The sequence below is a fragment of the Lipophrys pholis genome (genome assembly GCF_963383615.2).
Source record: "Lipophrys pholis genome assembly, chromosome: 17".
NCBI classification, from domain to species: domain Eukaryota; kingdom Metazoa; phylum Chordata; class Actinopteri; order Blenniiformes; family Blenniidae; genus Lipophrys; species Lipophrys pholis.
Window position 1 is genome coordinate 3,221,808 of NC_137643.1, and position 27,283 is coordinate 3,249,090.

The 27,283-nt window shown below is 43.9% G+C and overlaps 2 protein-coding genes across 6 annotated transcripts; one reads left to right on the forward strand and one right to left on the reverse strand.

Annotated features, from left to right (window-relative positions):
• Window positions 1-1,743: 1,743 nt before the first annotated feature.
• On the reverse strand, window positions 1,744-18,091 carry LOC308122708 (histone-lysine N-methyltransferase EHMT2-like). Of its 4 annotated transcripts, none has more exons than XM_080484713.1 (28): window positions 17,916-18,091; window positions 16,904-16,973; window positions 16,640-16,807; window positions 16,167-16,420; window positions 15,713-15,791; window positions 14,936-15,018; window positions 14,658-14,777; window positions 14,480-14,548; window positions 13,413-13,518; window positions 12,513-12,596; window positions 11,670-11,806; window positions 11,392-11,535; window positions 10,280-10,602; window positions 9,251-9,487; window positions 8,527-8,609; window positions 8,285-8,391; window positions 7,768-7,890; window positions 7,582-7,683; window positions 7,223-7,327; window positions 6,259-6,413; window positions 5,587-5,754; window positions 5,185-5,329; window positions 5,009-5,086; window positions 4,049-4,164; window positions 3,522-3,608; window positions 3,351-3,429; window positions 3,015-3,190; window positions 1,744-2,457 (listed from the first exon to the last, which is right to left on the reverse strand). In XM_080484713.1, exons 1-28 carry the CDS (start codon window positions 17,940-17,942, stop codon window positions 2,277-2,279), a joined length of 3,606 nt encoding a protein of 1,201 aa, XP_080340839.1. In that variant the 5' UTR covers window positions 17,943-18,091; the 3' UTR covers window positions 1,744-2,276. The 4 variants fall into 4 exon arrangements, with proteins under 4 accessions (XP_080340839.1, XP_080340837.1, XP_080340838.1 ...); XM_080484711.1 differs by having other exon boundaries at window positions 7,570-7,683; XM_080484712.1 differs by having other exon boundaries at window positions 12,513-12,599.
• LOC308122709 (zinc finger and BTB domain-containing protein 12-like) lies at window positions 17,989-26,824 on the forward strand. Of its 2 annotated transcripts, XM_080484714.1 has the most exons (5): window positions 17,994-18,368; window positions 21,987-22,195; window positions 22,298-22,492; window positions 23,396-23,602; window positions 24,226-26,824. In XM_080484714.1, exons 2-5 carry the CDS (start codon window positions 21,992-21,994, stop codon window positions 25,327-25,329), a joined length of 1,710 nt encoding a protein of 569 aa, XP_080340840.1. In that variant the 5' UTR covers window positions 17,994-18,368; window positions 21,987-21,991; the 3' UTR covers window positions 25,330-26,824. The 2 variants fall into 2 exon arrangements, with proteins under 2 accessions (XP_080340841.1, XP_080340840.1); XM_080484715.1 differs by lacking the exon at window positions 23,396-23,602 and having other exon boundaries at window positions 17,989-18,368.
• The last annotated feature ends 459 nt before the right edge of the window (window positions 26,825-27,283 follow it).

Consider the following 27,283-nt stretch of genomic DNA (forward strand, 5'->3'; position numbering starts at 1 on the left):
GCGGGTGGAATATGAGGCTCCTGGGGGTGTAGAGTTGACTGTTCTCCGACCGGGGCCTGCGCCGGACTTCGCTTTCCTGGGTCTGGGGGCGGGGCTGGTCCGGGGCGCGGCGGCTGGGGCCGTCTCTGCCTTGCCGGGTTGTGGGGGGGCGGTGGGTGGGCCTGTTCCCGGGGGTGCGGTGGGACTCGCCGCCGGGGTTGGGGGGGCTCTCGGCCCGCTCGGCCCGGGGGCCCTGCTCCGGCCTTTTCTCGGCTTGGCGGCTTGGGTCGGGGCCTGGGGCCCTGTGCCCTCTGTCCTTCTCTTGTGGGCCCCTCTTGCCTGGGGGGGATTCCTCTCTGCATTCCCCGTCGGGTGCTTTTTGGGCGGGGGCGGGGCTCTCTGGGGTGGTTCGCTGGGGTCTCCCCGGGCCTGGGGGGCTTCTGTCTGCCGGGGTGGCGGTGTCCGGGCGCGGTGGCCTCGGATCCCGGGGTGTCACCACGGGTCCCCCCCACAACAGTTCCGGCCACACCCAGTGGACAAGCCACACACACTCACACACACATACACGCACACACACACTTTCACTCCTCACGAAAGGTGCTTCTGAAGTTGCTTGTTGTCTGTCATCATTTGCTCAAACTTTAAAAATCATGTTCCTCTTTTGTTGTTGCCTCTTTGTTATTTCATGTTCCTGCTTCACGTTACTGTCTAGATAGAGCTGCTCAGGCTGGTTAAATCTAGGAAATCATCTTACTGTCTAGATAGAGCTGCTCAGGCTGGTTCAATCTAGGAAATCATCTTACTGTCTAGATAGAGCTGCTCAGGCTGGTTAAATCTAGAAAATCATCTTACTGTCTAGATAGAGCTGCTCAGGCTGGTTCAATCTAATAACAGTTGGAAAGTATTTGGATGAGTGTGATTATTGCAAATAATATATGTAGCACAACAAGGACATTGTATGTTATCCCCTTCCCCCCTCCCCCCTCCCCCCTCCCCCCTCGACTTTCTTCTCTCTTTTCTCTTCTCTCTCTCTTTGTGCGTTCCCCCCCGGTCGTGTACGGCAGCCATGCCAACTTCTGACGGAGAAGGCAACAGGAGGAGACTCCAGGTCTCTCCCTGTTGCAAGACCAAAAACTGTTCTGACTCCGAAGGCTCTCAATCACATCATATTGTTGGCCCAAGCTGCCGAACAGGACAAGGGCACAAAAAAAAAAAAAAAAAAAAAAAAAAGATAAGCACAAAACATGCAAATTTGAGGCACTTACTTCAAGTCACGATGAAAAGCTCACCAACACTGTCTTTTAGTCGCAAGTTGACTCAACATCTGCTTTAAAATATTATGTACTCACTGTCAGTACACACTAAACCCTCGTGTTTTTCCAATTGCATTCACATCTCTCAAAAACAAAAAACCCTTTTATCATGTAAACAGGCCAATAGCCTGTCACAAAACAGGTACTGCAACATTCACAATACCACCAAGGTAACCAGTTTAACCAGTTTGCAGTAATCTGTAAATTGCCCTTCCCGTAATTTATATATGGAAATTATGGCAGAGAGAGGCATGTTTGATCAGTGAGGTCTCCTCACTGCCCGCCTCGAATGCCCCCTGTTGATCAAACTACAGCAGCTACAATATAACACCACATCTGTCAGAGAAAACAAACGACACACAAAGAATAAACTTTTTAAAAGCATTTGACGACAGGAAAGCTGCACTAGATCTGATATCAAAACTCATAATTGAATGAACACCAGAAGCCACAGATCAACTCACGAGTTATTTTATTACACTACATGTGAAAACAAAGAAATATGTATAAAAAAATAAAGAAGATGAAGCTAAAACCATCATCCAATAACAACACTATCCTTCAAGTCCTTGGAGAGTCCTGCGCTCGCTGACTCATGACTGTTTGTTGGCACAACAGAGAATGTGTCAAATGGATATATGCAAGACCGGTACTTGATGGCACGCTCCTAATGCACAGAGTTTATGCGGAAAGGCATAAGAATATGGTGGGATACAGTAACATTACTGTATGAGGACAATCACAAGACCAGCCTACACTGAGAAAACTGTTAGGTTAAGGCTCATGTCCTCTATCAGAGTGGAAATGATAAAGTAACTTATCAGTTGGCAGTTGTTGGGAATATAGACGACGTCTCAAGTAAACAAAATCAGCACCTTAGATGAGCAAGTGAACTAGATCCCCTTCTCCTCGTCTTGACTTCCTGTTGTTGCGTGTGCATGTGAAACTGAGGAGGCTGACCCAAATGTCCCATGGGTGAGGTTTTCAGGAGTTTCCCAGCATGGCCATCCCACAGTCAGCTCCCGAGTCGGGGCAGGCCTCCAGCCGAGCCAGCCTGCTCTGCTCCAAGGCGATGGCCTCCGCCGAATGCTTGCATTTCTCTGATCCACACTGACAGGTGAAATACTTGCTCTTTATGTCCCAAAACCGGTCTCCGTAGTCGAACCTGAAGACGGACAGAAGATGAGACACAAAGTACAACACACCTGTAAACAAAGTGCATCTCAGTAACTACAATAATTCATTCAAGCAGTGAATTGTCCATATATCTCAGATTATTGACATCTCAGGCCTTCATGACTTCATCTCATCAATCATTGTAAATATATATATTTTTTATTCAGAGGCCATAATTACCAAATAGAAAATGTAAGAAAGACTTTAATCTTTTAGTTTATACGTTATGAGAGAAAACTTAACATGATAGCATAATGTGCTGCCCCTGTGTCAGATGAAGAACAACTTCCCTCTAGTCTGTCCGTTCAGTTAATGTTTTGTTTTTTTAATTAAGTAGTTTGTGTCCCTTTTCAAACAAAACAATTTAAGAATTACCATTCGCCAAGAAATCTTAATGCTGGAAATTGTGATTGTGTGTCTTTTTGAGCTGTTTAATGCTTTTTGTTTCAGTTTTTTTATTAAATGTTCTAATAAAAGGAATGTAACCGTGGTAATTCAGTGGGAACGTTTTGAAGACTAAAGGTTTAAAGCCTGTGATGGTCTCACCCCAGCTCCTGCCCACTGAGGATGTCTCTGGAGCTGAAGAAAGCGATGCGGGGGAATCGGAGGTCCTGATGCAGCATGAACACGCGTACTGGGATGAGGTTCGGGTCACACAGGTGGTTGATGAAGCGGCTGATGTTGCCATAGTAACGGGCGTCGATGCAGTACACCTCTCCGTCCTACACAGGAAGTGAAAGAGACGGATTCAGATGAACTGGGCACAGCAGAGAGAGGCGACAGCTGAAAACCACTGCTTCGGTTCATGATCAAACTCTTCACCAGCCCAGCCGTTCTGGCGCCAGGGCGAGTGTGTCTGTTTTATCATCACATCTATTTCACCTTGTTGTCCAAGTCAAACAGGTAGGAGTCGTCTTCTCTGACGTCTGCCTCTGCATCAGAGATCAGCTCGCCAACATATCTGTGTAAAGGAGGAAAGGAAGACGTCAAACCGTTCACATGAGCGCAGCTTAATACTGGACAGGTTTTTTGGGTTGTTGTTTTTTTTCTTACTCGCAGATGAAGCTTCCCTGAGGGATGTCCTGCAGAGCTCGGACTCCCCAGCCCATCTTCTCTGTCCTGTAGAGCTGCAGACGAACTCTGCCGGGGAGTGAGGGGAAATCATGACAAGTCAAAAACATTTCACCGTCTCCCTCTCGCGTTCTCTTTTCTTTTCTCTCTCTAGCCTCTTCTCTGCCACTCAGAATGTTTAGCTGCACAATTAAGACACACCACAGAGCAAAAAATCAATGAACAATTAAAGACGATGCAGGGAGGTAGAATTAATAGAACTTAGTATGACAGAACAAAAACGGAGAAACGTAGAATAATAAAAGTAATAAATTACAAGTTAAAATGTTTGATTGCAGCAAGAAAAAAACTATAATAACAGATTTCACTTGAGACGAGGGAAAGCGATTATGTGATGAGTACAATGATGTTAGAATCGTAGTGCTTGTACTATTTGTATTGCTATTTGATCCCATTGGGCTCATGCAGCTGCTGTTGGTAGAAAACCACACGTCATGTGACACACGTACTTGATGCCTGCCTGGACGACCCGGTTCTTGCACGATCGATAACAAGAACACGCCATGTTGCACTCAAATATTAGTGGAGGCTCAATTTTGTTGAATTCTTGAAGCAGCCGCTGATCCTGACAACAAAAAAAACCAATATGAGAATAACATCATCTCTTTGGTGAACATTTAATTCTGGTCTTTGGCTCCACTGTTCCCTTAAAAGGAACAGTGGAAAAGAGAGAACCTGTTTTCAATTAGTTTGATATGGCTGGTTGTACAGGAGACATATTATTGCTATAAGTGTCTGACCACCCTTTACAGGCAGAGAAAGGCAGGACATTTGTGTAAATAACAAAACACTTCTGCTTTAAATGTTGCATAAATTGACATGAACGGATGCGTTCTGCTCCTTTCGCCTTTAGAAAAGCACCTCTTACTGAAGGTTACTGCGAATATCACCTGATGCATGTTTTAAATTTGTAATCTAATAAAATACGACCCATAAAAAAAATGACAACGGACATATAAGGCTGGGGTACCTTTAGCATTTTTTTTTTTCTTTCTTCAATGTGCAAAATGCTGTATACTCGACCATGAGAGATGAATAGAATCTCGGATGTCTCAACAACATATTTGACCACTTGCAGGAAATCCTGTGAGGAATATAACCCATTTATGTGAATTATGAATCATAAAATAAATAGGATTTCGGTCCGTTTTTAATGTCTCCTACAGATTTTATGATTCAAAAATAAAACTTAATGGGAATATCTTTTAAATTTTGTGACATTAAATCTTCTGTGGTGAAAATGGACCCCTTTAGAAAATCCCTAGACTTGAAACGTTAATACTTTCAAGTCTAGTAATGACAATGAATAAAGTAATGACTCTAACCAGCAAATGATCTGTATCTGTCTTTTTCCCCCAGCAGGTTTATCTGAGTAACATTGATGGCGTGGCTTTTGAGAAGCTCGTTACCTTGTCATACCAGCAGCGGATGCTGAGCTGTCCACACAGACAGTTACTGGATGAACAGTCGTCCGTGCAGCTGCAGTGCTGAAGACAAGAAGAAGAGAAGAAAAAGCTCCAGCTGCTCTTTATTTCCTCAAAAAAATCTTTTCTTTGCATGAAAAGTGAAGCCACAATGACATTACCTGTAAGTGTGTGATATTTCGATCTATGTTCATCGCTGAAGTTTCACAGTTCTCTGAAACGTATTTGTAGTCTGAAGGACAGCCCTCGTCGTCCACGGCGTTCACACAGGGAATTGGCACGTTCTCGTAACCCTGAGCGATGTCACTAAGAACAACAGAGTTTCATCAGGGAGAAGATCAAACAACAGAAATGTAAAAAGTGAAGTAAACGTGTTCATACATGATTAATTAGTTTAATTGTATTTCAGCATATCGTGCTGGACAACTCGCTTGTGCCTGATATGGAAAACAGCTGTTTAGTTTTCAGACCATCAGAGCAATTTTATTCACCTTCATCTGATCACGATGGTACTTAGACAAGTTTTATCTAATATTTATAACGTCCTAAGATACTAAACCCACCTGCAGATGATTCTCTCTGTCCGGAGCATGCGATTGGTTATTCCCCGGCGCAGCTTCCTGTTGATCTGAAGTGACACCCACACTGGAGTGTCGGCCCGGGCCAGGGAGAGCGGTGTGTCTCCCTCCCTGTTCATGACGTCTATATCTGCCCCTCTGGACAAAAACAACCTGCAGACAGGAGACAGGGAGGCAAAACACATGTTGAAACTAATCGGATCCGTCATTGTTGAAGTGAACTGTTACCCATGTAGTTTCGGGAAGGGCGGGGGGGGGGGGGGGGGGGGGGGGCAAGAACTATTGTGATTGAAAGGCAACCTGTGACACAGGAAGTACCAGCTGAGGCACAGTAAGAACACTTCATGTACACAGAAGTGATAAAAACTTTTTTCCAGGCTTTTCCCTCCATGTATATTTAAGTGTTTTGTGTTTATTCAGATGGCTGGTAGATCAGCTCCTTGTCTTTACTTTAGTTTGTGTGTGTGTGTGTGTGTGTGTGTGTGGGGGGGGGGGGGGGGGGGGGGGGGGGGGTTGGGCAGGTTAAGGGCAGATGCCCTCCTCCATCACTGATTCAGTATCCTTGGTTGATGTTTTTGACTATTTTTATTTGAGATGCTGCTTCTAACTTTTCTTTACACGACTTCAACGTGGCTGTTGTTTGTGATATCGACTTACGTGACGCACTCCAGGTAGCCCTCTCTGGCGGCGATGTGCAGCGGCGTGTCTCCGTGTACGTTCACTGAGGCGAGGGAGCAGCCGGCGTTCAGCACCAGCTCGGCGATATCCACGTTACCGGCGTACGCCGCCCAGTGGAGACACACATTCAGCTCCTGAGGAGGAGAAAGAAATGATGTTCAAAAACCTGTGAGCGTTTTGTTGCTTTGCATCAACGATCACGTACGAACAATAAATTCTACAAACAAATTAAGTTAACGTCAGTTGTGACACTGAAAATAGCTGATAGAATACAATTAACTGTGAACAAACTATACGAACTGTTGAGTTATGATGGATAAATTAAAGTTAGAAACTTAAATTGATTTAAAATGCGGATTTGAAAATCTCTTTATTCTATTATGATTTTGAATTATGTGTCTGAATATTTAATCCAAAGTGATTTTTCTCATTTAATTTTGTCATCAGTGCTTTCTCTCCCATTAAGGTTAAAACTATTTCTGTTCTCTTTTCCTTCTTTAGTTGCCATTCCACACCTGGCCTCTTTACTTTAATTCTTCTTTAATTCGGCTGAGTGGTGCAACTTCCTCAAATCCTTTAGAAATACCATATTTCGGTTTGTTCTCTTGATTCACTTCCTCTAGCATTAGTAAGTTGTTTCTTGTAATTGTATTTAATGTTTTGTTTTGCACACTGTTCAGATGTTTCAGTTCCTAGGTAATGAACACCACAAGTAGAGAAACAACTTGCCTCTTCTCTGGTGGTTGAACTTTGACTCAGGTGAAGAACTCAAATACTGTACATGTTCATCTCACTCAGGATTATTGTTGAAAAAGTTCATTGTTTTGATAGTTATTTCTACTCACATAAGCGTTTACTTTATGAAATCAAAGCAAATGTATCTGGACATTGATGTCTGGGTTAAATTATGAAAACTGGTTTCATCCCGTGTCTCTTCACTGACCTTATCGTTGATGGTGACGTCGGCGCCGCGGTTCAGCAGCGATTTGATCACGTCCACATGTTTGTGCTCCGCGGCCCAGATGATCGGCGTCCAGCCGCCGCTGTCCTGTAACGCGGCGAAAGAAAGACTTCAAACTGACGTTCGAGAACAACAACATCCTCCGACAGACAGATATGATGAACTTTAAACCAGCTGATGTTGATGTTTTCATTCATTTTTTTCTCCTTTATCTCCCTGTGACCAGAAGTGTGTAGATGGATGGCTGAACTGTTAATCGACACAACAGGAAGAGACTGACAAAATCTCCAGAAAGCAGTCATCTGACAGCCCAAAAAGAGAAATTTCACCTCTTCCTTTACCTGCGCGTTGACATCAACCTGACCCGTCTCCAGGAGCATGTTGACGGTTTCCAGGTTCCCGAGTTTGGCTGCGTGGTGGAGGCCGGTGTATCCATCCTCCTCCTGACCAACAACAGCAGCATAAACACAGATTAATCCACTTCAGGCTCCTAAAAGGTTTAAGATCTGGAGCTGAAAGACACTTACAGTATGATAGACACAGGCTCCATTCTGGATCAGGTAGCGAGCCACCTCGATGTGATTATTGATAATGGCTTCCAGCAGAGGAGTCCTCATGTCCTTGTCCTGTGCGTCTACCTGAGCACCGGCCTGCCAGAGAGGAATCAAAGCTGTGAGAATTATCCTGATAATGAACCAGGGCGGAGGATGTTAATATAAAAACATAAAGCTGTAAGGGTTACTCCATCTCGTGTGAATAAAAGATTAACACACAGGTAGTAAATTTGCTCCCAGTCCATATTCTCCTGGGACCTGGTCGTTTTATACTTGACAGTCACCGTAATAACAATCCAATTTAGGCGTGCACTGCCATTGTTAATATTTGCAGCTTGTTGTTCTCTGGGCAACAAACAAGCAGCACCCTCTAGTGGCCTCACATGAAAACTACACTTTCAGCAGGAATTTTCACTGGAAATGTTGTCGTGTAAATGCGGCCTGAGGAACTGGACGTCACAGATCATGTTACGTGCCGTGGAAGTCTCACCTGCACCAGCATGTAGCAGACTTCCAGCAGACCTCTCTGAGCTGCAGCGTGAAGAGCCGAGCGCCTGTTCTGAGAGTCAGGCTGGTACGTGGGGTCGATGCCCTCCACTGTGACACACACACAGACTCTATTTACATGGATTCTCAGATTTTAAGCCATGAGAAGAAAATGTGGTCCACTGTAGTAAAGACTCCTCGTTAAAACGTGCATCAGTGCGTTTCAAAGAGTCTGTTGGCACTCACTCAGCATGAGCAGAACTCGCTGCACCTCTCCTTGCTTTGCAGCCGGGTAAAGCTGGCGAGGATGGAACCTCAGCTTCTTCCTCCTGAAATGGAACGAGCGATTACCACTTACGGCTGGAAATAGTCAGGTCATGTTTTCCATAGGAAGGGGACGGAATTCCTTGCAGAAACGTTTAAGAAAGATAGATGGAAATTGTTTTGCATTTACGGCAACCTGTAATTTAACTGTTCACTTTGTGAATCTCCCGTACAAACCTGAAGATGGTGGAGATTTTCTGACTGGATTAAATAATGCACATTTGAGACATTAATATCGTCTGTTTAAAAAGTTTTGATTTGATTTTCCAACTCTGGTCATCTAAGCATTTTGTAACTTTCTCTACCTGCTATATGAATAAACTATAAGTATTTTAAGAGATCTACTTCTTAGTCATTCAAAAGTTACTCTACCACAAACAAAATCTTTAAAATATACTTTTAACTGATGTCATCTTCAGAAACCTGCCACATGGGTTTCTAGGATATCAAAGATGGCGGCTCAAAGCAAAAATATCAACAATATTTGACTGATTCATCACGAAAAAAAAAGCCACACTTCAACAAAGAAAAAGTCGTCAAGCCACGAAAAAAGTCTGAAATGTTGTGAAACTGATTGCTGAATGTTTTTCCAGGTGCAAATTGTTGTAAGTTAAAAGTTGTGAGTAAGTTAAAATGAGTATCCCACCTCTCAGTGTCCTGTGTGAGAATGGCTTTCTGCAGCGCCGCCCTGCTGGGCCCCGGTGGGAGTGCACTGGGGCTGATTGGCTTCCCGTTGGGCATGCAGAGAGACGGGCCCACGCTGTCCACCCCCTCCTCTGTGGGGGGGACGGTGGTCACGGTGGCTGCTGAGGCCACCGGCTGCTGAGGCTGCTGCTGCTGCTCCAACGCCAGAGTCACCAAACCCTGACTGCGCATCCGAGCACTGAAAGAGCAGAGAAAAACTCCAATAAAGCAACATAGAAGCACATTTACCATATTCAACTTGTAATATAAAGGGTGCTGCAGACCAAATAGACCAAACTTTAAACCTCTATGCGCTGGTCAGGAAACTTGTGTAGACGTAGTCTTTTTATCAAGGTCTGATTCTATTATTTTTTTTACCCAGCCGTTAGAAATAGGTGCGTATGTGTGTGTTTTATCGTAATCCACAGTATTTAGAATCTGAAATAAAAAAAATGAAAAAAGAGAAATACAACATTTGCACATAGGCATCCCTAATAATTACATTTTTCCAACCCTGCTCTCTTTCCCATTTTGCTGCAGCTCGTTTTCATAACATTTTGTTTAAAAAAAACCTCACAAAACCTTCTAGCAGTGTTATGAGATGAAAACAGATATCTAAATAATTACATTTAGATTTAATTACATCAAACTATAAAATAAATAAATATTGTTCAATATGAAAAAAGAAATGATTAATTGCACTGCAGTTTAAAGTCTTGTATTAAATAGGAAGGTATAGAGGGACAAACACAATCATAACAGTATTTTGAATCATATTTCTCTCGCACTCCGGTTGCGCCCGCTCCTCCCATAGTGTGACAGCACTTTACAACAAACACTTTGAACATTTTTAGGAACAATATCCAGCATCTGGAGCTGGTTTCTCCTCCCCGGGTGTGACCACAGCTCAGTGAGGCGTCTGTGTAACACTTCTTCAGATTCGTTTCTTACATTCTTCTACTTTAAATGAATAAAATCCCTGGGATCTCACCTGACAGGCCTTTCGGGCATCTTCCCGTCCTTAGTTGCCCCCGTGGAGGCTGTGAGTGAGGGCGCGGTGGGGACGGACGGGGGCAGAGACGGGGTGGTGGTGGAGGAGGCGGACATGGTGACGACTGTGGTGGCGGAGGCCGTGGCTGAGCTGAAGGAGGGGATGGTGACCTCCTGGGCCTCGGAGGCATCCTCGCCGCAGTGGGGGCAGAAAAGCATGCCGCCGCCGTTGGCTCTGCTGCGCCCGCCGCCCAGCACCGTCACGCAGCCGCGATGGAAGCGGTGAGCGATGCGCTGGTCCGGGCAGCACTCCAGAAACGTGCCCTGAACGTAAAGAAGAAAGAAGGATGTTGACGACAAAACCCCAGAAACACTTTTGCTCACCTACAGAATATCAAATAGCATTTTACTCCTGATCTCTTAAACCCTGATGTGTCTTCTCGGGCTTTACACTCTCCGGGTACGAAGCAGCAGATCAGTTTGAGCTAAGGTTTTATGAAACCTTTTACCTGCAGATATCAGCCCTGTTCTGTGGAGGTTTTCAGGATAAACAGAGGATCGACTTGTTCACCGTGTCATTTCATTCTTAAAGTGTTTGTCCTCCTATTTTCTTTGACGGGTTTGATCTTTTTAACTTTGTATAGACGCGTTTACAGCATTTATAATTATTCATACATGGTTGGGTATTACAAACGTCTAACAGGGACAAACGGAAGAAAAGACAGAATTTATATAGATTAATAAAAACATAGTGAAAAAGTGAAAATGGAATCACTGAGGCCAATGTTTTAATAACTAAAATGAATCGCATTTCTTTGAAAAAAATTTTTTCCTTGCTGATCAATTATAGGTATAATATAGGAAAGAGTCTGTGCAAATGATTCCAGTTCATAAAGTTTCACTAGTACCTCATCCTTTCTGAATCAATCTGTTTAAGTTTGATTCAAATTCATTAATTTAATAGAAATACAAAACTCCCCGTAGCTTCATTTGATCAACACTTTTCCGCCTCTTTATGACACACAAACTGTACAACAAATAAAAACAAAGGCTCCACAGTTCGATACGTTTTTCCAGCAGAGGCCTGTTAAGGCACATTGATTAAACGCTTACTGCGAGGCAGAAGTATCCGCAGCCCGGGCAGCAGTGGTGTTTGACCATGTGTGAGCGGTGGACTTCACAGAGCACCATGAGGGCAACTCGACTGGACGGCCGCATGGTTTCTCCTTTCACTGTGTGATTGGTGCAGGCCCGCAGCTTAAAGACAGCAGAGAGACACACCGTGCGTGGTCAACAGGGACATCATTCCCCTCACTACCCACTATTCAAACACAGTTTAATTAAACCATAATAACATCGCTCAATAGTAAAACAGAGGTAGGAGGACAAACCTCTCCGTTGACGCTCTCCGTGGCCATGCACTGTCGGCTGACCCGGTGGCCGCTGCCGTCCACTCGCGGAGCCTCCATCCTGCAGCTGCACAGCGGGAGCTCCTCCAGCCGCTCCGTGTCTCCAGCGTCGCTGCCCTCTGCAGAGAGGATGAGGATTTTAACATAAGAAGAAGAGACGTTAGAGGCTCACCTTCATCCGGGAACAAAGCCACTAAAGAAATGTCTCCATTTTAAATCTGAGCAACTTCTGACGATTATTCAAAAATATATTGACCTTTTTTTTTTTTTTTTAAATATATAGTTTTTTAAATCCCACGCTATATGGTGAAATATTTATTCCAATACTTTTCTTTTAAAGTGAAAAATACTTAATTTTGTCACACCTTCTGTTTTTTTCTTCTTGAAATCTTTAATGTATTTTCAGTTGATCCTTCAAGTAATTCTCCATCAAAGCAGTAGTACTGAAACTTTACTCCTGCTCATCCTACTATAGAGGTGCGCCTCAGAAAATCAGCATTAACAAGGTAATTGTTATTTCAATTATTTCTACAGTCTCAATATAAAATCAAAGTTGTGATCATGATGGAGCGTGCCACACAAAACTGGAAAAACTATTTAAATGTTAAAATTATGACAAATAAACCAAAGAAATTACTGATAGATTTTAAATATTTGAAGGTTTCACTGTTTGATTTTTGAAAAATTAACTTTTCTTATGACACCGTTTAAAGCAGCCTCACACCTCCATGACGTGTTATTTGGCTTTCTGTACAGTAAAAAAAAAAAAACTTCTCCTTGTCATATAATAAACAGATTAAAGTGGCATATTCATCTGAAACCTACCACCGTGAGGTGAAAGTGTCAGACTGTCGGCAGCAGCGATGTCCAGAGCGCCCAGAGGAACTTCGGTATAGTCTGCAGTCCGTCCTGCTGAGGTCAAACCAGGAAAAACAAACTGTAATCGTCCTTACCTGAAGGACAGGTAAAGCAGTGAAGCAGATGGATGGATGGATGTGTGTGTTAGGAAGTGAAGATTTGAGTGACTTGATGCACCTTCATGTGTGGAAAATCTTAAAAGTTATAAAATTAGGGTTTTTCCTCACTGATCAACATAACATAATCTTCTTTCTACCAGTGGCAGTAATTACAGCCTCCAGTCTGTCTCTGGGCAAACTCTCCGTATGTGGACGCTGCTTTTTGTCCCCAAGTCCCACCGGAGCCCTCTGTGGTTCAACAGGTACACCGAGTGACGGTTAGGAAATGTATTAAGATATTCAAAAGTCTTGTTTTAGTTTTGCTTTGATTTTATTTCTTATTCAATGCACAGTCTACATGTAGGACTTCACACCTTTTCATTGATGATTTAGATCAGGTGCACTGACTGCATGGACGATGTTCAAATTAGATTTGACATGTTAGAAGAGCCTGATCAGGATTTAGAGCAGAGCTGGGAAATTACTCAATGCTTTGTTTTTTTGAAAGTTCCTCTTTGTGTGTTATTGAAAATAAAATTAGTATCATCTGTCTTTTTTGGCACTGTTCTGGATTGCTGTGTATATGAGCGCTGAAGAGGAGCTGCAGATTATTAAGATGAGTATAAGTGCCTGTTATAATGCTGCTGCTTTGTACTGTGAGGCTGAGGCTGACGGAAAATCAACTCGCATTTTTCACTGTTGAGACGTATTCGAACCGCAGCACTAGAGTGTTAGGACTCCAGATGTGGCAGGATATAATGTGACTGACCTCCCACCATCTCCACCACTCCAGCTGTGTTTCGGTCTTTGTCCGGATCCGACTCGTCGCTCTCCTTCCTCCTCTGGACGGCTCTCTGTGTTTCAGTCTCCAAAATCTGCAATGAAATACAAAATACTACATTTATTTTTCTGAAGATCCGTCAAGACCTGTTTTATCATCACATGAAGAGACGACATGGTGTTGAACTGATGTGTTCGTAGCATTCCGTATTGTTTTTAGAGAAATGATTTTGTGCACATTTGATCATTTTTACGACGCATCGGCCAGCTCCTTGGTTCTGCATTTGGGCGCTATGACACCGAGCTCATCCATTTGACCCTGATGAGAATTTTTAGAGCGTTTTCATTTCTGTTAGTGCAGACCAAAAAAGTAACTTTGATAAAGTGTAGTTACTTTGGTTCATCTTCACACCTGCTGATTCTGTTCAAGTTTGAAAACTGCAACTGTATGAGTACAGGCAGCGTGTTTACAAGGCTGCAACCGGTGAGCCTTGAACTATTTGTGCAGCTCTTTGAGAAATGTTTTCTTTTTCCACAATGTCGCTTCATCTTTTATTACATTTAATCTCTGATATATACTGCACAAGTGGTTTTTAGTCTGTATAGACTGATGATGACATATCAGCTTTATTGAGTAAGCACATTATTCACTGTTATTACAAGTCGTTGATAGTTGAAGTTATCTTACAAATCATTAATGATGCATTAAATCTGTTATGAGCTACAATGATCCCTAGATATTTTACATTAAAATTATATCTTCAAGAAATTAGCTTAATTTAAATTGTTGCTTAATGTTGATATAGAGAACATTAATTTCAGGAAACAATAAGAAAAGAAACAACTCAATATTTGTTGCACACTTCTTAATAATCAGGTCAAAGAAGAGAAAATTACTGTCAATTATTTATGGTGCGACCACATCTGAAGGCTAGTATCGGCATGCTCACAGGTTAGTTGTTTAGAGAAAAGATGTGAAATGTCACAACACAAAGTATGAAATTAATGCTACCGGTTTAGAAACATCAAGCTGAAAGGATCCATAGATTCACTCACATGGTCCGACATGTTCACTGACCCCTCTATGTCTTTTGCTTGCTGCCTCATTTCTCTACCGTTTTCCAACTACAAATCAAAAGAAAGACAAGTTTAACAACTCATGCACACACTGCAGCCTTGTGACATCCCAGAGGGGTCACACCGAAAAGCTATGAAGTGAATCGAGGCGTCGCACCTTTTTTGAAGTGTGAATTTTCTCGCCCGTCTCCCCCTCAGACTTTTTCACGCAGCTGTTGTCCTTCACTGTCGTTCTCTCGGAGAGCGACTCTGCCTTTCTACGGAATATCTTTTCATCCTGAAAGTTAAGAGACTGACCTGTTTATAGACAACTGCTGCAGGATGAACATTTGATTGACCTCTTTTAAAATCAAAAGACAATTAAGACCTTGTTTTCTATTAAATTGAAGCTTTGAGTGTAAATTATATCCGGTACTTGTAAAAGTATTCCCTTACCACAGTTTGTGCGTTGTCGGGAGTGCCTTCAGTTTTCTCTGGCGGACTGTTCAATAAATGACCCAGTTTCCTTCTTTTTGCAGCTATTGGAAAAATGACAATGAAGCACAAAACAGAATCGCATTAGTTACAAAATTTAAAAAAGACAGTCTGGCTCATTTTTTATTATTCATTTTATGAGCCAACTTAAAAAAGTGTGCGTGCCTTGGGGTGTCACTACGGGTCCCCGCCACAACAGTTCCGGCCACACCCAGTGGACAAACCACCCACACACCCACACACACACGAAAGGTGCTTCTGAATTTGCTTGTTCTCTGTCATCATTTGCTCAAACTTTAAAAATCATGTTCCTCTTTTGTTGTTGCCTCTTTGTTAATTCATGTTCCTGCTTCACGTTACTGTCTAGATAGAGCTGCTCAGGCTGGTTTAATCCAATAACAGTTGTAAAGTATTTGGATCAGTGTGATAACTGCAAATAATATATGTAGCACAACAAGGATATTGTATGTTATCCCCTTCCCCCCTCCCCCTCCCCCTCAACTTCTCTTCTCTTCTCTCTCTCTTTGAGCGTTCCCCCCCGGTCGTGTACGGCAGCCATGCCAACTTCTGACGGAGAAGGCAACAGGAGGAGACTCCAGGTCTCTCCCTGTTGCAAGACCAAAAACTGTTCTGACTCCGAAGGCTCTCAATCACATCATATTGTTGGCCCAAGCTGCCGAACAGGACAAGGGCGGAAGAGAGAGAAAAAAAAAGTGTGTGTTTAATGGAACTGCTAACCTGATTCAGAGTCAGACAACAGGCTGGTCGTGGAGCCTGAGGGAGTCACAGATCCAGCAGGTGCTTCAACGTGACTTATCTGTAAAGCAGAAATAATCAGGACAGTGTCATCAATTTTATTTCCCCTCAAAAAGCTTTAGTTTCATTTACAGCACGTGGAAAAAAAACCCCATTTTGCCTGACTAAATCAAATGAGTCCTTATTTGTTTTTGACAGTTTAATGTCTTTTCTTGTGCTACCTTTCTCTTTCATACTTTCATCTGGCATGGAGAGCTTTCAGATGATAACAACTAAGATAGAAAAACACAGTAAACACAACATGAAAGAGTAGCAGTGTATATAAAGACTATGTAAATAGAAAGTAAATGTGAAGTTCTATACAAATAAAATGTATTGTTATTATTCAGTTTCTTCTTCTCATTATTATCATAATCACCAGTAACTCCTTTGTTACCTGGCCTATTGGAGGCCTGTTCATGGTCTTGCGGGCCCGGTGGATCTTGGGTGGAGCAGGGGACACAGATGGAGAAGGGGAAGTAGTGGCAGATGAGGATGTTGAGGATGAAGGAGTAGGTGGCAGGACGGATTTACTACTGCCCGGCCCAGAAACGCTCATCTTTGCCCGGCCAGGAGACAAGGTTGAAGATGTAGAAGGAGAGGCGGACAACAAGGAGGATGTTGTAGATGAAAGGGCCTTTGCTGCATGTCCTGAAGGATATGAAAAGTATTTAAACACCACATTTATATTCATAAAAGACAACATGTCTGTTTCAGCTAACTTCAAGTGGAGTTTTCTGAAAATGCCCTGGAAACTTAATTGGTTTTTCATTCTAACGTGATGATTTATTGTATGAAATATCAAACTTCTGGCTGTAACATCTGGGGAAAAAGTAATCAGACACGGCAGACATTGTCAGCGCCTCTCACCTGCAACAGGTTTGTTCGGTGAGGAGGAGACAGAGGTACATTTCTGTCCACTGTCTTCAACTCTGGATTCATCCTTCCTGGATTGCCGGGATGACAATGCTGAGGACATAATTTCTATAGACTCACTTTTGCTGGCAACAGCAGATGATGTGGTGGAGACTGCATTACCTGGCAAACATTTAGAGTTGTGAATGATTATTTTTTAAACTCCTGAATAAAAACCAAGAATCATACAGCAACACCTGCAGAAATCAGCAGAACTACCTTCTTTTAACTGACTTGGTCCTGCGATGCATTCTGCCAGTGTGTCTGATTCACCTTTCTGTTTGTCCTCCTGGCAGAAAAACAACAGCCACGCACCAATTAATCAGACAAAAAACATGGATACCCAGTAAAATAAGACTGACAAGAGCACTAGCTTTTAAAACTAATATTATGAGGTGTAATAGTGACGTTTAAAGTTCAAAAATTAATCACACTGTCATATGTGTGGCCGTTGAACTTAGCATGACGATAAGAACTTTAATATTTTTCAATCACAAACTGAAGAAACCTTGTATTGGTGGTACGTTGAATCAGTGTTAATCTGAATGTCTCAAGACAATTAAACCTGTAATACAAATCTCTTGGAAAGTTTTGTAATCAATATAGTGGATGTATAACTTTCTGGACCGCGGGTAGAATAGTTGTCACGACTGTAGTAACTAATGGGGATCCTGAAACAATAAACACAAGTTGCTCAGCCAATGGCAGCTATTCTCTGTTGTTATTAAGGAGCCGCCAGTAATCAATGAGCCCCTTCACAGCAATGAACGGAAACCACCCATCTGACAGGAGTCCACAAAACATGATGAGCTGAATCAACATTTCATTAAATGAAAGCCTAAATCCCGGCTTTTCGGGCAAAAAGAAATGTCACAGTTTGACTCAAAATTTGCTTTAAACGAAGTCCAAATTACCCATACGAAACACAAACCCTTTGAAATGTAGGACAATAGCTATAAGGGTGATGGAAATGTCCCTATAACAGAACATATCATCAACAATGTTGGAACAAATCTCCAGTTAACATAAAACTAATGTAGGCTAACGGTGTTAGCATTGTAGCATAGCCTGCAAAACAGACTCGTTCAACCCTCTTAAACAGAACATTCGTAACGTGGCAGACCGTGGCTTTACCGCCGTGCTTTTGCTAAGGATAGTTAAGCGTTTACATGCGAATAAACCGACGTAAATTCCACTGCGGTGCCGTTTTGCTCTGCAGTGGATGTGCTACCTTTGTCGTTGCCTCGGATGCCGACATGTTTCCCAGTGAACGTCGACGCAAGTCGGCGTGCTTGCGTCACGTCGCGTAGACACGCCCCTTTCTCTCCTCTCGCGTGTCCATTGATTTGAAAAATCAGTGACCAGAAATCAGCGCTGATTTCCCGAGTAACGGAGAGAGACGGAGAGGGAGAGGGAGTGGAGAGAGAAAGACAGACAGTGGGCTGTTTGGCTCCGGTTTGTTTTGCTCGTTACGAGACGCGGTTCCTCCGAGAAGAAGAAGAAGAAGACGACGACGGAGGCCGTGAAGTAAAAACAGACGCCGGGGTGTCGGTGCAGCCGCGGGCTGAAGGAATGAGCCCGGACTGCGGGTCAAGTGGCGTCACCTCCCTCCGCGGCTGCCGCAACAACACACCGGATCTGTTCTCCGGTGGCACGGCTCGGCATTGACGGAGGAGACGTGAAGGTAAGGACGACCAAAGTTTAATCAACCCGGGAGAGATTCTTTTAAAGAGAGAGAGAGAGAGAGAGAGAACTGTTGCTGGCCTGTTTACGCTTCTTCCCTTCAGCTAACCGGCGGAGAGTTGGTCGCTCATGTTAGCTAGCTGGACAGGAAGGGAGCGAGGAAACGATGGTGGTCGAAGAACGAATAAACATCTCCGTTACCGACATTTCTTTGACCCAGCGTGGCGCTTCTCTCAAGAAAATATGCTAGCCTAGTATAACCTAGCAATCCTCCGTCCTTCACGTCAGCCTCCTATGGACGGACCATCGATGTGTTCCGCTACTTAAACTATTTATTTTCGTGCACACTTGCAAACAATGGCGCTTTGAAAGTCCCCAAAGTACATGCGAGGTGAAAAAGAAGCATAAACTTGCCTCCAAAGTGGCCTTAAATGGAGACAGAATAAAAAGCAGATATTCAAAAACCACCCAAGTCCTGCACAGATGAGTCCGAAAAGAGGTTAAACACGTGAAAGACAGGCAGAAAACGAGTCTAACAGGACAAAGTGATCTTAAAGGGACTCAGAATAGATATGATTATCAAACACAATCGGGGGAAGATACGCTTGTAACCAAAATCACCTCACTGACTTATGACGTGGAAATAGTTTAGTTCATTTTGATTTGTGCTGTTCGGGTTGGGGTGAGGGGAGAGAAGGAGAGAAAAAGACAGGAGAGACACATTGTGGGGAGGAATTCTAACCCTGGTTTCGGGTAGGGGGTAGGGATTCTCCACTCAATACGGCAGACAAAGATCAACTCACTGGAGGAGAGAGAGCGAACGCAGACTGCAGGGGAGACACACATGTTTATGACATGTAATAATAGTAATAGTGACATATGGTTAGTGAAAAGGGGAAGATGCTCGGTCTAGTTCCTCCAGCGGTCTTAACCTGCAGCAGCTTAACTAGGAAACGGTCCAGGGTGTCCTGAACCAGTCCTAACACAAGTGTCATTAAGTTATGTCTAACCTTAAAAGTACAGACTGTGTCAGCCTCCCTAACTACAACTGGGAGCCGGTTCCACATGAGAGGAGCCTGATAGCTGAAAGCTCTGCCTCCAATTCTAATTTTAGAAAACCTAGGAACCTCCAGAGCAGCACTCTGAGAACCAAGCGTTCTGTTGGGGTGATATGGGACTAACAGCTCTGTAAGATATGATGGCGCCTGGAGGTTTAGAGCCTTTATAGGTTAAAATAAGGATTATAAATTCTATTCTAGACTTAACAGGAGTGATGCGATCTGTCCTGCTGGTTCATGTATGTCAGTACTCTCGCTGCAGCATTTTCAATCAGTTGAAGATTTCTTCAGACTCTGGAAGTCACAAATGCATGAACTAACTTCTCGTCATTCTGAGTCAACATGTACCTGATCGAAGCGACATCACGCAGGTGAAAAACGGCAGTCCAGTCCTGCAGATTTGTTTAATGTGGGAGTTGAAATATAAGTCATGGTCAAAATAACTGCCAGGTTCCTCACAGTGGGTCTGGAAGTCAAATTATTAATAAAAAAAAGAGGAAATGCTTATCGCAAATCTAACACAATCTTGCATTAATGCAGTGAACATGTGATACAAAAAAATCAAGCTCTAACAGAATAGCTACAAATAAATGTAAAGTATGAGATTGAAATGGATTAAGAAAAGCAAAAGCAGCCAAAATAACACTAAACTACTGACTTGTAACACAAACTGAGCTTAATGAAATATAACATAGCTGCAGATAGAAACGAGGCAATATACAGGAATATAATATTATGGGAAATAAACTATATGAGACATAAATGACACTGAAACATCACAAAGTAAGATGGAAAATAACCAAAATGAAAAGCAAAAGAGGTGAGAGGAAGGTACAGAGAGAAGACGCCACATGAGATAATCAAACAGTCGTGGGCTTGTGACTGGAAGGTCGAGATTCAGATCTCGGAGACATCAACCCCCATACGGAAAGAAAGAGAGGCATCCGACGTGAGACTTTTGCTAATTCAAACACATAGATCGCGATCTGATGAGAGCAGACCATCGTCATCATCATCATCATCATCATCATCATCATTTTGGGAGTAGCAAGAGGCTTACCCTGCTAAACTGACACGGAGCCTTTATCACAGCAGAGAAGCATGAAAGCTGAACGGTCTGCCTCCATTACTACTTTTGGATAGTTGAAGGCCTTCCAGAACCAAGTGTTCTCCCGAGATAATGTGGTACAATCAGACCTTTAAGATATCACAGGGCTTAAGAGCTTTCTCACTTAGACTGATGATAAATTCTACTCTCGACTTCACAGGGAGTCATAGCGAAATGTAATATGGTCTCTTGCAAGTGCCTGCCCGCGTCTTTGCTTCAGCATATTGGATCTGCTAAAAGCTTTTCGGAAAGTTATTTGAAACGACCTCATAACAAGGAATTTCAATAATCCAGTTTTGGAAATAACAAGTTAATAGAGTATTTTTAGCTTCACTGTGGGATGGGGTGTTCCTGATTTCACTAGTATTAAACCAGTGAAAGAAAACAGTCCTGCTTCACAAGACACATTCTTGGAAAAGAGAAATGCCGGTGACACAAAGGACTGCAGAACGTGACTTTAGTATTGCTAAAGGCAAAGAGGAGAGATACAAAACCATTGCAAAAGAGTCGTCCAGCAAAGTATAATCAAATATCAAAGCAAATGACCAAAATGGAATTTTAGGACAAATAAATAGACAAAAAGTTTTAAATATGGATCATGAAAGGTGCAAACCGGGCACAACTCTGGAGTCATCACACATGCAGGACCTATTCCAGACAAAGACTAGACGAAACAAGCAAAGTTACACCATAAAACACAATTGAGGTCAAATTGATCAGAAAGTCTGTCAGCATTACTTGAGGTTGTTGTGTTTCTTAATCCATCCAGGCATTTTGAGGTTCCTTCTTGCTCCTGTATTGATCTGTCCTTCCATCTTATATACTGCTTTTTCCAATTCAAGGTGCTGGATGTGCTCTCAGTTGACTATAGGTGAAGACTGGTGACGTCCTGGGCCAGTTACCAGATATCACAGTCTATCACAGAGCAAAAGGAGACATCAAACCTCACACACTGGCATCCACACCTAAATCAGTCCTAAATTAAACCCAAACCCAGAATACCCGAAGTAAACCCAGAATGCTTGAAGTAAACCCAGAATGCTTGAAGTAAACCCATGCACACACGAGTGTAACATAGTTGTTCTATAAACTTCTGTACAATTTGTCTTCCCAGCCTCAGTTTTGTACCATAGGATTTAACTTGTGTCTGAGGAAAAGCTCTGAGCTTTATATTAGACTTTGAGTGTCCAAAAATAGACTCTGCCTCTCTGTGCTGTGAGCCCCGTTCGATGTTGAGTTCATGAAGCTTCAGAAAGGAGCTTATACTATCTTTGATCCCAGGTGGCTGCACGTCAAGTCAGGCAGCTGCGACCTATTATTTGAGGTATTCAGTGTAGTTTTCATGTGTCTCCTTGCATTTTGTGTCTGACTTTATCATCTAATTGGGTGCATCCATGTGTACTAACCACTTCACCACCTTTTCCAATGTTTAATCCATTGTGTTCCTGCGCAGGCAACATGGAGATGGTGTTTTTCCGGCTACCGGGCCACGGCGACAAGACCCTGAAAAACATGAATTCTCTGAGGTCCCGTCAACATTTCTGCGACATCACGATTGTGGCCAGCAACTACCAGACGTTCAGGGGGCACAAGGTGGTGCTGGCCGCCTGCTCGCCCTTCCTCAGAGACCAGTTCCTCCTCAACCCCTCGGCAAAGCTTCAGGTAGGCGGACAGCAACCCTGCACAGGCTCCCACTGCGGCTGCTGTCTTTAAAGCTCCTGCAACAACAGCAACTCTGCGTGTCTTTTCCTCCTTGTGATCCAGGTGTCGATGCTGTACAGCTCCACTGTGGTGTGTGACCTTTTGCAGTCCTGCTACACTGGAATCCTGCAGTTCAAGCTGGAGGAGATCGTCAACTATCTGACTGCAGCCAGCTACCTGCAGATGGAGCACATTGTGGAGCGCTGCAGAGGAGCGCTGGAGAAGTATGTGCAGTTGAAGAATCCTTCTGCCCCCAAGGTCAGTCCTCGGAATGAGTCCTTTTAAAAAGCATGTGGTCTTTCTGGCAGACACAAGAAGCCGTCGCTCCTGCTTCTCTCTCTGCAGTTCACCATGTTGTGTAGTCTTGTTTGCCATTTACTATTTGTGCTCAACGTTTTGGTGTATAAACATTCAAATTTAAATGTGCTTTTTGAACGATATTTTTACAGTTTTTCAAACATTTTGATTCTATTTATTTACCATATTGATCCAAATATAAGAATGTCCTGTTGAAAGAAGTACACCCCCTTTCAGATATACAGAAAGAGTGAAAAGAAAGCACTCGAATGTTCACTGGAGAATATAAACTCTAACATCTGTTGTGGCCCTGTGAGTGTGAGTGTTCTTTGGCCTGAGGTGTGTTCAGTCGTGTCCAGTGTCTCACTGAGTGAACAGTCCACAGGCTGGAAGGTGTTTGTCCCTGAGGGCGCTTCGTGCTTCCGTCTTGCTCTGCAGTGTGTAAATAGTATCAATGGAGTCACGGCTTGTGACCCTCTGAGCAGTTTGGATTACCAGTTGAAGTGATTCCTCAGTACGCAGGGGGCTGACGTCAGTCTGCTTTTTCTACAGTTTTTACTTTGGTTTTGGCCCAGTGATCCTGTGGATCGGTTCTCTGTATGCTGACCCATCTCTGTCTTTGATAAGCCCCGGGATGGATGCACAGTTCAGTTTTTAATTGAGAGACACGGGTGCACACGGACACGCTGGTCCCTGGTATAGTTTTAATGTACAGTCTACAATCTGGAGTGTCCTCACACAGATCTGCCTTGCTGGGTTCCAGACACAAGGTTGCCCCCACTATTCTCACCTGTTACTAAAATATTTGGACCAATTCAGTACTTCCACTGATGCAGTTTTCGATTGTTTTCAAACTTCCTGAAGATGACAGTGGAAGAAAGCCAGGGCAGACCTGTGATAGTCAGCGGCAGCGTTCGCACAGTCGCCTCGACTCTCGCCAGCCAGTCGTCCCCGGCGAGCCAGCACAGCCCGGCGCTGCGCTCGGGGGAAGAGAACAGCGGTGATGCATCTGCACAGGGCAGCTCTCAGCACCAAGATGAGAATCCTGTTCTGGATGAGCCGTGCATTAAGGTATTATAGGCTTGTTTTCAATGCGGTTGGTTAACAGGATAACTCAAACACTTTTGGGTTGATTTTGATGAAAATGATCAGGATCTTATTCTCGCCCGGCAGAAGTATGCGCTCTTCTTCTACTTGATTCTTGTAATGGATTCAACATTGATCGTTGATGGAGTAATCCTCGGGGGGGGATTTTCTCCCCCCAAAAAACTTTGTTCTGTTTGCTTCTCATTTATGTCTCTGTACTAAGCTTTGCTACCAGAACTGATCCGAGTTGAGGTACAACCTTTTTTATCATTTTATGGCTGTAGAATTAACTTCAATTAAAAATCTGGCAGTTCTCGAATGCTGCTGCATTTTTCTGGCAGTACTGAGAGGTTACTGTTACAGATATATATAATACGCTGGGTAATCTTTTCTTTGATTGGACAGTCCTGCAGAAGGGTGACTAATATCAGATCCAATTCTCAGTTCCTCTGCTTCATTGTAGTTTTTTCGTTGTTCTCAACATTCGACAGTCCTTTATGGTGACGAGACGTAAAGATGCCAAATTCTGAGTTTGAAGAAAGTCGACCTGACTCCTCTGATGGATGTTTTCAGGTAGTCATTAGACCCTCTCTTCAACTCTTTTACAGGTTAACGCCTCAGACGAGGAGGACGAGTCGAGACAGGAGGGGTACAACATGTTTAGGGTGTATATCTCAGAAGAGGAGCAGAATAACAGAGATGCGGAGGAGAGAGGAGCTCCCTCCGAGAGACGTCTGGACGCCGGCTTCCCGGAGGCCGAAGGAGTCGTGATCGCAGGAGAAGCCGGTGAATATGACCTAAATCCAGCGGAGGAGGAGCTCAGCTCCGACCTGCTCTCAGCAGAGGCTCTTCGTGCCTTCAGGTGCAGACTGAGTGAGCATAAAAATGCCCGGGGCAGGGGAAGAACCAGAGGAAGGGGTTTCAAGCGAAAGAAGTTTGCCTCGTCCCAGGAGAAACGATCCTCTGGCGCGGATCACCAGGATTTGTGGTACTTCTCAAATCCTCAGTTGGGGGGAGGTTTCGGGCTCGACTACAGCCAAGATGGGCTCAAGGCAGCGGGCAGTTACGTCTCCGTTGAACTCCCACAGCTGGACTACAGCATGGCCGACGCTCAGGGAGAGAAAGTGGCGACCAACAGCTTGAACCAGTTTTCTCTGGAGGAGTCGAGCTGCGGCGAGGGCGGCTCGGGGCTCGCCGGCGTCGGGACAAACGAAGGAGGGGATGAGTCTGTGGCGGTGGTGGGCTCCACCTCCAGCGTTGTCGGCCCGGTAATCTGCGAGCACTGCGGCGTGACCTTCCCCTCGGCCCACTCGCTGGCCGTCCACTCCCGCTCCACTCACCTGCTGTACTCCTGCCCCTGCTGCGGGAAACACTTCCACCACTCCAGCAACCTCACCAGACACATGGCGGTGCACAGGGGCGCCGGCAAGACGCACCAGTGCCCCCTCTGCTACAAGACCTTCACGCAGAAATCCACACTGATAGACCACATGAACCTCCACAGCGGCGAGCGGCCGCACCGCTGCGCGTACTGCCACGCCCGCTTCGCCCACAAGCCCGCGCTGCGGCGCCACCTCAAGGAGCAGCACGGCAAAACCACGGGGCAGAACTCCCTCCACGAGCAGGAGGAGAGGGAGCGAGCGGGAGCGGGAGTGGCCGTGCAAATACAAGAGGAAGAGCCAGAATGTGTGGTTACTGAACAAGTGTCGTAGGCCAAAGAATTCCTCACATGTAAACAAAAGTCTCGACAGCTGAAACCTGTCCGGTTTGTAGCTGCGACATCTGGAGCCTGTTTAACAAGCAGGCTGAGTGAAAACACTGAGTTTTTGTTTTTTTGTTTTTAAGGACTCGGATAAGGGAGACTCTCGAGTTCTGTGTTCGCTTTCATATCCGCTGAAATCTTAGTGCTTTTATATCATAAGCCCACAGACTCGGATAAAACAAACAATCTCAACTTCTGTTACTACAGCAACTTCAATAGCGGCTGGATTGTGTTGGAACCTCATTGTTCTGTGATTCAAATGCAGAAAGAGGAATTTCCCCCAGGGGATTAATACAGTGTGATTAGTTTGAAAGTTCACAATGTTTTCTTTGTTAAAGGGGTTAAAAAAAAAAAAAGGTTTGAAATTGGGTAAATGATGGTTTAATACAGTCACACATGCGACTCGTCTGAGACTTAATAATGACCAGCTGTGTCCTTCACATCCTCACAAAATGTAAAGGTCCCATATTATACAGCTTTCTAATCATTTCACGAAGGGCTCAGAGGCCCAGCCAGTGTAAAAGTCCCTCTAATGAGCTCTGCTGAGAACAGGCTGTCTCTGCCTTTAAATGATAATGAGCTCTGTCTGTTTTCAGACGACGTCTGATGAAGGAAAAATGGCGCTCGCTCGTAATCTTAGAGGGCAGAGCTCATCTACCTGTGGGAGGGCCAAAGTGAGTGTCCACTACCAGAGGGAGGGGTTATTTCCTCGCATGACGTTGTGAAAGGAAATTCTCTGAATTGGGACCTTTAATTTAACATGATTATGTAAAATTCCTGGCTGGTGTATATCCTGAGAACCACCCACGATTTGATTATTAACACGGGAAGAAATGTGGAGAACCCTTTTTATGTGTAGGTTTAGGCTTTCAGTTCAGCTAAATTACAAACGAACCGCATCGTGAACTCCTCCAGCAAAAGTTTCACCAAAAAGAGAAGCACCACAGTTGCCTCCGGCTCAGTTTGAATTCCCGCGTATTGCAGCTGATAAGACGACCGGTGCTCCGTTTGCAATGAAGATGAGAAGGAGAAAGATTGTGTTTGAACCATCCTGGAGGAGCCATGGGCCGTCCGGGGTTGAAGCACCTCCAGTGGTGACCTGACAGTTGTGAGATCACCCTCAGAGACGCAGACGCAGCTTCCGACTGCCACGGGGGGGGAAAAAACAACCCTGAGGATTTCATATTTCAGCTGCTGAAAGTGGAGAGACGACTTCAGGCTGAGAAGCAGCAACGTGAGGACTCTGAAACCAAAGCAGATAAACACAGCCATCCACTCCTTCTGTTTCTTCGTTTTTGTAGCTGTCCTACTGAATCAAATGTTGGTTTTCTTAACATGTTAAAATAACATTTGTAATTTTAAATTGGCATAATCGAATGTGTTCTTTGCAGAGGCTGACCGCCGTTGACAACTGGTTTGGGTGTGAATAAAACACGTGAAAAGTTTCCACTCTTGCTTCGTCGTTGATCCTCTCAGACTCTCGTTTCCATCATAAATATTACCTGATCAATTACTGTACATGTATAAATACATGATCTGTGTCCACTACGTGATCCGTTGATGCTTTTTATGGCAAATTTACATCAAGGAACAAAAGCGATGGTGATAATTTAACGTTCCAGGTGGAGACTCGGCCTGTAAGAGGTTGATTAATAGTCTATAAAGCCTAAACCTTCTTTATTGCTGTTACATCAAGGGTGTCGATTAAGGATGCTTAATTATCAATTATGTTTGAATTAAGTTTACAAACCTTTAAAAAATTAAATGTCAAGACTATAGATTTTTTTCACTTTAACAAATTTCAAGCCGATGAAAATACCTTTAAATTGTGTTTTTAGGTACATTTACCATCTTATTGTTGTATTAGAATGGTAATGTCTATATATTTTTGTCGCTAGGTTAAA